The sequence below is a fragment of the Oreochromis niloticus genome, linkage group LG7 (assembly GCF_001858045.2).
Source record: "Oreochromis niloticus isolate F11D_XX linkage group LG7, O_niloticus_UMD_NMBU, whole genome shotgun sequence".
Taxonomy (NCBI): domain Eukaryota; kingdom Metazoa; phylum Chordata; class Actinopteri; order Cichliformes; family Cichlidae; genus Oreochromis; species Oreochromis niloticus.
The window spans coordinates 38,248,841-38,259,315 of NC_031972.2; the positions used below are offsets into that span (position 1 = coordinate 38,248,841).

The following is a 10,475-nucleotide window of genomic DNA, read 5'->3' on the forward strand; positions in this document are numbered from 1 at the left end:
TGAAAATGATCAACCTCGGAGAAGTACAATAAGTACATTTACATAATGATTGAAACGAGCACCACTGCTGAACAACAGGATGTGAGGTTAGTTTCTTGATCATTATTGTGCAAATAGTGGTGACCACTGATCACATCCCCACCACCGTTATAAAATATGTGACAGGAGGGTTGCCATGATTTATCAGGGTACACTATATATTGCTCTGTGTGACACTCAAGCCACAGACAGACACTTCGGCGTTGTCAGTTTTATTTACAGGTGTGATTTCTCTGCGGTTTCTGGCTCCTGCCCCAGATGCAGCCACTCTGTCACTCCAGTTGTCTCTCTTAGCTCCTTCTCACTGTAAGACACAAGAAGATTCTCTCCTCATCAAGCCAGTTCCGTGCACCTGTTCCTCCCTGTCTCCACGCCACCCTGTGACCTCACTGCGTTACCACTCCTCTGCAGCAGGCCCAAGACCACATCTCCACCAGACATCCCCACCGCCCGACTGAGGCTGGGGCCACATCCGGCTGAACCTACTCAGGGGTCCCAATCCTTGGGGTGGGACAATTTTTGGCGCAGAGTGTTTTGCGATTTGAAAGCCACAGAGGTGTGTTTGGAGCGAACGCATCTCAGCTGTTCTGATACTCCTGACACATAAGGGATCACTACGCGTTTTCGCTTAGGCAGCAGTTGTCCTTCTCTCCTGGATGGGCTGGACCTTTCTTTAGGCGCCTTCCCAGCTTTGACAAATATCCAGCTGGGATAACCACATTTACTCAGGGACTTCTTCATATGATGTTCTTCTGCTTCTCTGGCCACTGTATCTGTGGGGATGGTGTTCGCTCTGTGTTGTTGCGTCCTGATGACACCCAGTTTGTGCTCCAGTGGATGATGAGAGTCAATCTTTAAATACTGATCCATATGTGTTTTTTATAGTACACATCAGCTTTTGGTAGACTCACAGTCTAAGTCAGCCTGTCATTTTTCATAGCCCCGCTGGTGAATTTGATGTGGTTCTCCACCGAGGGGCTCGGGAGTCATTTTGAATTGTCCATGTGTCAAACCAGTAAATTACATAAATTTTCACCAGACCTGACGTATGTGCAAAATTTCATTAGTTTTTGAGCATGTTAAGGTCCTCAAAAAATAATTCACTTACTTACACTTACATGCTAGGAACCTGACTATCTATGAACTCGAGTTCTCTAAATAAAGAGCACATTATTTCCTGACTGAAACAATGGTGCAGTTCAGTATGTAAACCCTAAAACATCTCTTTCATGTTTCTTTCCTTTTTCTCACCCTTCTCTTTCACACACTCACTATATTCTCTTCATTCGGTGTTCTTTCCCTTTTGATTTGACACGTTAGATTCTCTTCCATTTCTCCTTTGATCATGTCCCACTGTGTTTCTGCTCCATCATAATCACCAGGTGCCCCGATTCTGGTAATACTGATGATTTTGCCTGATACTATTGACCTTAAAAGGTGCAACCTGTCTCAATTCCAGGAAGGTCCCATCCAGAGTTTGATGTGTAATAGTGTGTGAGATCCCTACTGCTTTCTGTCTCTCCTCAGGCACTCTTCCCAGCTTTTCTAGGGGAATACCAGAGTGTTCCCAAGCTAGCCAAGAGGTATAGTAAACATTCATTTACAGATGGTATTAATCATTGAAACATCTTAAACAAATAAAAGTTTCACTTCAAGAATTTTTTTCCAAGTTCAAGGCATTAATCCCGCCCCAAAACATCCCAGATCTTAATCAGAACAAGAACCCACAGGATGTGGCACAAGACCAAGGCCTCACCCTGCAACACAAAGGATCTACATCCAGGCTACCAACCAAAGGACACCTCAGATGCTGTGTGTCTATGTCTTGATCAGTGCTTACAAAATAGTAATACTGGATTTTTTTCATGTTTTGGCAGTGTACAACCCTGCATATCTACTGTCTAAATTGCCTAGATACCTAGATTGTCTTCCAAATAACTGTAAGAAAATTTGATGTTATTTAATATGTACCTTCTTATTTGTAGTATAATGAGATAGAAGATCAGGTTAGTCTTCCTTAAACAGCAATGAAAAACAGAATGATTAGCACACATTAAAGACTAAAAATGTGAAATTGAAACAATGTTTCTTTTTAAGTGGGGCCCAGTGGAGCCTGTAGATGATGCTTACACTCCAGGTTGGAAGGAATTCTTACTCTGATACTAATTAAAAAACAAACAAACTATATTTTAATGCCATCTGTTTATTTTCTTCCCAAGGCACATCTCTGCAAAGCAAACAAATGACATGCATTAGCAAATGAGTCTAATTGCAGTGCTTCAGTGGGTCCTTACAGAGGTCCAATGAGCAAAATAGTACAGCAGCTTATTGAAGAATATTTTGGCTGTAACTGAGCAGAAAATGTATATCACACTGGGTCACGTAGGATATTTTGTATTAATTGACACTAAGAATGTGAAAAATGTCCATGACATTGATGTAGACATCATCATGAATTTTATTTAATAAGCAGAGATTTTGCCAGCAGCTGAGCTATTTAATTATTTGATATTTAATTATTCTAACTTGAAACTACTGACCATGGCCAGGAGAATTAGGAGAATTTTCTTAAAAAAGAAATATTACCCTATTTAACAAAATAAGTTTCTTGTCAACATGTTGCTACACAATATAAACAGAACACATTTATATATGAATTCAGAACAGTGGGATGCTAAGAGCTTCAAAGGGATACAGGAGATGAATGATTTAAGTTTGCTTTTTAAAAATGGGGTGTATTCTTATCCACATCTGGAAAGAATTTCGAGTTAGATGTTAGACAGGAAAAAGCTGAGAAAACCTACAAGTCACAAACTCTACATAAACTCCTATACTCTAAGTACACTTTCAACTTTGCATTAGTGAACAGCAAAAAACAAACAAACGGTAATTAATCAACTATTTAATTAAAAATTACTATTAAAAATGATCAAAAAAACTATTAAAAAATTATGGAAAAAAAGTTTTAAAAGCACAATAATGTTTTGAAGTAACCTGACATGCTGAATTTAGTGAGTCACTTTCATATCAAGTTATTATCAGTTTACATGAAATACTTTTTATCTGTTTCAGACACGTCCTTTAATATGGACATTTTGTCATTTGGAAGTTCATTTAAAAAGAGAGAGAGGCTTAAATCAAACCCTAATGCAGCCAAATGAAGAATTATTGTGTAAAAAGAATTTTCAGTGTTATTGATCTTCTTTCTTCTTCCTTATATTATATTCTTTCATTGATCTGATGGAAATCATTTATAACAGTTGTACAAAATAAAATTATAATAAAAGAAAAATTAAATCTACCCTTGTAGAAATAAAGCAGTTTGAAAAATACTTTATACAGAACAACTGTAGCATAACGTATCACTGTAGCATTAACTTTATTTCATGTGTATAATCGAGTTTCTGAGTTCAGAGCATGGAAAACAAGTGTTAGCAGTGCAAACACAGATTCTTATTTGTAAGGGACGTCTCTTTCTGTGACTCAGAGGTAAAAGTAAATTATAACTGTGACACACTAAGGCTGAAACAGCCTTAAAAATGATATACTCGTACACTACTGCTCACTACACTCTTTGTAAATCATTTGGGTTGTGACTTTACTTTGGACTGTAAATAGTATGACAGTAAATGCCATTCCACGTTGTTATTTTTTATACTTTTAATAAATCGGTACTACTGCTCTGTTAAAATATAATTTGTCAAAATTAAGTGTTTAATGAAATCAGACCTAAAATCAGTGAGAGCAGCAAAGATGAATTTTTTCATGAAATTAAAGAAAATTACAACAAATCCTGAAACACTGGCAAGTAGATTTTATATTGACCGTCTGTACATGAAGCTCATGCAATAAGCAGTCACAGTCGCATATCAGATTAGGACAGAAAAATACAGCAATTCAATGCCTAGTCTCTGAGGGCAACAAAGAAAAATCTGATGGTAGCATTATGTGATATTATTGAATTTCATAATGCGTTCTGTTCGTGACCTGCCCATGCTGTGTGCAGGAGGGGCTGCTGACGTGAACACAGAGCAGGAGGGTTGGGCTGAAATCACAATAAAAGGTGGCTGGAGTCGGCTTTTCATCCAGTGCTCCACACGCCAGGCAACTTCTGCTGCTGACTGCAACGTGAACCAGACTGAAGGAAGTCACATTAAAGGTAAGTTACAGTTTTTGTAGCCTTTAAAGGCATGCTTTCAAATAGTTTTGTTGTTGTGTTGATATTGTTTTTTTTTGTCTTTCTTAGATGCAGAGGTGCTTTGGGATATTTTGCATGTCGCTCATCTTTTGTGCAACTCTTTCCGAGACCATCGGGCTAGTTGTTGCGGTAAGCAGTTCAAAATTCAGTACAACTTCAATGTTATCCTCCCACTTAAATTTAGGTGCCAAGAATCAACGTACCAATAAAGGCATAAAGACAACAGAGACTAATAGAATAAAAATATTGAAATGATATCAAATATCAATATAAAGTGAGGTATATTACTTTATATTGATATTTGATACCTCAAAAGTATCTATTTTAGTTTACAACTAAATTGTTAAGCAGCTGATCACAAAAATAAAATGTGTATATGTGAGGATATTAGTAGTATAAAGTTCAAATACGACAAGAACTAAAATGTTTAAAGTAGAAAAGTTCAAATCTTCAAGTGATTAAAGACAAAACAAGCTAAAATCCCAGATTTGCAGTGAAACCATACAGACACTGACCAATTCCCAATAACTGGTCCCAATTCTCAATAACAGACACTAAAACATGCCACAGAGATGCAGGTGAGGTTAAATAACCAAAAATTCAAAGAACTAACTAAATTACACAACTCCCTGCAAGCATACGACAAGCCTACAAACCATGACAATAAAGATGTTTTACATTTAAGAAAAATGCTTTTAGATTTACATTTCAAACACATCAAAAACTCATTAAAACTGTCTCTGTGTCCTTTAGCTGCTTAGTATATCCATCTTTATATCTTGCAGGCAAAAGAAAAGCGTGGCTGGACTCTGAACAGTGCTGGCTACTTGTTAGGGCCCCGTAAGTCTACACATACACACACACAAACACATGCACGCACGCACACACACACACACAACCTTACATGCACACACCATTGCATATTGTCTTGTGGTTGTGCCAGTAACGTTGCTTACAAAAGCCTCAGTAATAGTATGTGAATCAGTGTCTTCACTGTTTCAGCTAATTTAGTGTTATTTAAAGACCCTTATTATTACTCTTATTATCGTGAGTGACTGTTGGGTATCCAGTTTTGTGTATCACGGTGTATATTCTTACCAGCTGGAGTTTGAGTCATTCCAGGGCAGGAACCCTGAAGAATGTTGTCCCTTCGTGTGTGTGTGTGTGTGTGTGTGTGTGTGTGTGTGTGTGTGCGTGTGTGTGTGTGTGTGTGTGTGTGAAGCCCAGGTAAAGGTTGCTCCTGCCTCATCCTGTGTTTCAGGTCGTATTGATCACCTAATTCAGATAAAGGATTCTCCCAGTGCCAGAGGCAGAGACGAGCTGGTCACTCAATGTAAGATAGAAACATACAGCTGCTGCAGGGCCTTGGGGTCACCAGGAATTGCTCTGTTTAAACATCACACCTTTTAGCTGCTTTTGTTTCTTTGCTTATGTATGCAAATGTTGCCATTCTGTCTGTGCGTTGAGCCAAGTAACGCATTGATGATCTCAAGATCAAGAAAGCTTTAGCATAAAGCATGTTTGGAGGATTACACTCCAGATGTATAGTGTCGACACAATGGGAAGAAAATACGTCTTCTGAGCATTCACATAATACGATTCTAATAACCATTAACTGACATTATATTATAGCATTAGTAATCTAGAGAACAGGAGAGGTTAAAAACATTGTGAAGAATAATGAAAATTAACCTAAAAGCTCTTTTATTCAAATTCAGTTTAGGAGACTATCGTCACGTTCACTGCAGAGAAGATGTAGCACCGAAATAGCAGTACAGCTGACCAAGAGCGGATAGCTCAGTAACTTCATTTAGAAGCCTTTCAAGAAAATATATTATCAAAGATATTTTCAAATAACTGGAAGACATGCAACAATTTGCTGATAAAATTTTTTATGTAAAGATCAAAACACAAAGGGGCCTGTAGAGCCAATAGGAACTTTTTATACTGGATGGCAAACATCATTTAAAAGCCTTATTTTTTCATGCCGGGGTCTCAAATGTAAAACTTCAGCTAGACTTTTAAAAGCACACAAAGAGAAGAGGGTGTATTAGTTCAAGGACTAATTTAGTTAATGAGGAAGCCCCCAATTAGGGTCAAACAATTGTCACATGTAATAACCACTCAGAGTAAATGACAGCACTGAAGTATGTGAGCTCACTATAACAACACGTAACTGCTCAGTAATGTTGCAAAGTGAAACAAACTGACCTGATACTGTGCGTGTTTTCCATTCTTTAAATACAAATATGAGCCAATATAATGTATTCATCTCAGGAGTCATGTGAGCCTCACATGTTAAACTACAAATCTCAGTCAGGTTGCTGGCTGTTCTTTAATTTCAAAATATCACAATAACATTTTTAATTATTGGTCTAGCTTAAGAATACTATGTAGTACAATAGTACAGTTACCGTTATTATAGGAATCGGGAAGAGTATGATTAAAGCAAATGAAAAAAAGGAAATGCAAATATTTTTAATTTACGATTTTAACCAGAGGCCACTGAACTCTGCGCGTGCTATCTCAACCTGCTCTTTAGGCACATAAAAAACAAATTAAAATGTAAATGTGGTGACACACCGACAATCTACAACACACTATCATGGCGAAGTAAATCCCTTTGCTTGCTTGTAATTTTATGTTGATTTTCATCATCACTATTGTTTCAGTGCATTTACTTGTGTGTTAAAACTGCAACAAGTGTGCTTTTTCTATTCCTTCCATCAAACCTCTACTTACTGCAATTCCATGAGCCAAGCCCTGCAGGTGGTCTGTACGAGTTTGGAAAGTGAACCAAACAATTACAAACCAAATATCATGCTGAAACTGTGTGACGTGTGAACAATGTCCTTTAGAACTTCTTACAGGAATCAGGTAGAGGTGTGCACTGTGTATGTGTGTGTGTCTGTTGTGTGATGCCTCTAAACCAGTGGGATATTTGTATGTATTTTCTGTTACATACACAAAACCTTAACCATTTACTCCATATTATTTTTATTTTCTCAATTGTCATTTTCGCCTTAAGCAAACAGAAAAGTAAATGTCACAGCCAGTATATTAAAAATTGAAGCAGCTGTAAAGGATTATTATTATTGTACGTACATGAAAATTACACATAAATCACATTTTTAACAAAATGTTAAAATTGCTGCATTTCTAGTGAACTGAGCTGATAATGGGAATGAATTAATTAAATGCTTAGTTGGGTCATCTGATGTTTATATGAGCGCATCAACTGCGAACACTCCTCATTATCCAGATGGACTACATGGACACACGACACTAGGAGACAAGCCGGGTCTGGCTGGGAAGAGGGACATAGGCCAGGAGGAGGACTTCAGAACAGGTCTGTATGTCTCACAAAGAAACAGGACACTCTTTCTTCCTCTTGGAAAAAGAGATTTTATTTCGAGTGTTATTTAACAATAATCAAAAGGTATTTTATGATGTATCTTCTTGGTTAATTTAATATGATATACTGAATGTTTTGCTTGTATTGCTGTTTTATCTATAGCTGTCATGTTGATTAGCTAGATTAGTGTAAAAAGAACACTGTGGAAGGAGATGGTAGAGGGGAAGACCTAAAATGCCTTTAAGAAAATAGGACCTTGTGGTCATTTAGGTGAAAAAGTCCTTTAAATAGCCCAAAAGAAGAGGAGCCACATATATTTTAAAGAGAAACTCAAGATCCCAAACAAAATAATACCCCATATTATTTATTGATGTATTATTTGATATTTTATGTCTTTTACAAAAAAATGCTAGTTTATAATTTTGGAAACTCTGGAAATTTGGGATGTGTTTTATGATCATTTATCTAAAACACTGAATAAAGAAATCCAAAAAAAAAGAAAAGAAATAACAACAAAAACTCCTACTTGTGTGATAATTCCTTAGTATCTGACAAAATTTAATTTCTCTGTATGATCTGTGTACATCAAAATTCTTGCCATTTCAACCTGTCATTCTTGCTGTACCTCCACAGGCGCCCTGAGAATAGCAGATGAAGAAATTATCCACACTGTCATTGACTTCTTGTCATACCTCAAACTTAAAGGTATGCTTCTCATTTCTCACCTAACTTATTTGAAAGTGAGCGGAGTTCATCAACAAAATAATATAGAATTGCATACAGAAGTCACTGCAATGACAAACTCTTAAAAGCACACCAATCAAAGTTGGATTAGTGAACTTTTTCAGGTCTATATATCGGTCCATTTGTTAAACATGGAAATATTCTTTCAGTGATATAATGTCAGAAACTGTTCAACTGACTGCTAGTGCAGTTTTTCTAATCAGTCAGTTACGTTGCAGGAACTCAGTGATGCACAAGTTGGCCTGTTGAATTCTGCATCTACAACATGAAAATGTGAATCCATCCAGCCTTGTGCTGAAGGTTCAGGCTGTATGTCTTGGCAGAATGGGGCTCTCAGTACCAACTGAGCATCGTTTAAATGCCACAGCCTACCTGAGTATTGTTAATGACCATGTCCATCCCTGTATTACCAACAGTGTACTGATCTTCTAACAGGATAGTGTGCCAGCTCACAAGCTCATCTCAAGCTGATTTCTTGAACATGACAATGAGTTCACTGAACTCAAATGGCCTCCACAGTCACCAGTCATGTGATAAAATCATGTCAAAATTGTCTTGTCATGTCCAAAATCTCAGGAGAATATTTCCAGCACCTTGATGAATCTATGCCACAAAGAATTAAGGCAGTTAGCAAGGTGAATCTAATAGAGTGTCTGCTGAGTGCAAACAAACAGAGGTATGATAAAATGAAAAACAACTTTCTGTCTATTATGTCTCAGTATTGATGTTCTGTCTGTACTGTTTGTGCAATATTACAGAGATGGGAGCCTTGGACAGCCTGCCTCCTTCTGTCACATCAGATGAACTGGCCAATCCCTAAGGCTTTTGCTTCTCTGTTATAATTGTTGTGTTTCAACTCTTCTCTGGACTCCAACTGCCATAAATGTATTGTAGCTCCTAAATGTTACAATATTGTAGCTCCTAGCACACTGGTAGGTTGGTAGATTTGTTCTGGTACCATCTGACTGACTGACCCTCAATATCAGATCTTTCACCTCTTGTGTAAACAAAATTTTATATCCTCTTAAAGCCAGTAGTTGTGTACTGACTATAGGTGGATCTACAGAATTGGTACTTTTGTATAAAAACAACTCTATATTATCACCAGAATATACTATTATGTGTTTTCAGAGAATGGAGTGAAATAAAATAAATGGCACTAGACTCACTGAATAATTTGAATTTATTTCCTTCTCACAGTCAATAACACTGTTTATCTCTTACATTTTAGCTACAATTAGTTTGTAACAAACATGCTTAAGCTTCTTTGATGTATGTTAAAAAAAAATAATCTAAATTCACAGTTTTATCTATGTAGTGTCTGCACTGTGTTAAGTGGTGACATGAGGTCATCTGACACTGACACTGGTAAGGAGGAGCCGGCGGGGCTTCCTGAGAAGGCCCCAGTGTCTCACGCCATAGGAGATTTCTCAGTCTCATGACGACTCTCTACGCTCAGCCTTTGACTTGAAAACTGAAGGTCAAATGGTGCGCAATGACGTAGCTCTGACCTACACTCATTTTGTGATGGTTAGAGACAGACTGTAGCAAGTAAGTCTTGACACTCACACGATAAAAGAACACAACAGTTGTTGGTGCCAAATAACCCCGTGGCACTGCATACAGGATATGACAAAACTCGGGATTGAATAATGGCCCAATTACGCCCAGCCAATAATTGACCAGAGGATCTGCACCAATGATGTGGTCCTGCCTGGAGCGTCAGCTGGTAAACCGGCCGGTATTTCAAAAGTGCCTTTGTTCCCGCTACTTTTAATCAAGGTCCCGTTTAAGCGCATTTCCATGGGCCTCATTGGGCCATTTCAACGGAGTGCACTGAGATATCACTTTGTATTAGTTCTGGAACGATATCCTGAAGCAGAGCTACTGTGCACCATTTCTGCCATGAGTGTGGAGCAGGCACTGTTTCGTGATTCAAGTCGGACTCCCATGAAGAGATACTAGCTGACTAGCTTTGAGTTACTGTTCAGCAGTAAGCTGCAGGGGTGTGTTGGACCTGATCAAAGAAAACTGGGAGGAAGGTCCAAGCCCAGCTAAAAAAGAAATTCAGTACATTCTGGACCTGAGAGCAAAGCTACGCATGTTGTGGAGGTTATCATGATAAAATTTACTACAGGC

General features: G+C 37.9%; 1 protein-coding gene across 2 annotated transcripts; it reads left to right on the forward strand.

Moving 5' to 3' along the window:
* Positions 1-1,566: 1,566 nt before the first annotated feature.
* On the forward strand, positions 1,567-9,504 carry gal (galanin/GMAP prepropeptide). 2 transcript variants are annotated; one of them, XM_025908599.1, is made up of 9 exons: positions 1,567-1,622; positions 1,744-1,851; positions 4,046-4,198; positions 4,286-4,366; positions 5,023-5,077; positions 5,499-5,570; positions 7,500-7,586; positions 8,226-8,297; positions 9,095-9,504. In XM_025908599.1, the coding sequence occupies exons 4-9, from the start codon at positions 4,286-4,288 to the stop codon at positions 9,154-9,156; spliced, it is 429 nt and encodes a 142-aa protein (XP_025764384.1). In that variant the 5' UTR covers positions 1,567-1,622; positions 1,744-1,851; positions 4,046-4,198; the 3' UTR covers positions 9,157-9,504. The 2 variants fall into 2 exon arrangements, with proteins under 2 accessions (XP_025764384.1, XP_003453629.1); XM_003453581.5 differs by lacking the exons at positions 1,567-1,622; positions 1,744-1,851; positions 5,499-5,570 and having other exon boundaries at positions 4,068-4,198.
* The last annotated feature ends 971 nt before the right edge of the window (positions 9,505-10,475 follow it).

What these genes read in the sequence shown, in the direction of transcription:
- gal (XM_025908599.1), top strand. Translation starts at nt 4,286, where the DNA reads ATGCAGAGGTGCTTTGGGATATTTTGCATGTCGCTCATCTTTTGTGCA. An exon ending in TGGCTACTTGTTAGGGCCCC is followed by an intron (nt 5,078 to 5,498) that starts GTAAGTCTACAC and finishes CCTGTGTTTCAG; the next exon opens with GTCGTATTGATCACCTAATT. An exon ending in GGAGGAGGACTTCAGAACAG is followed by an intron (nt 7,587 to 8,225) that starts GTCTGTATGTCT and finishes GTACCTCCACAG; the next exon opens with GCGCCCTGAGAATAGCAGAT.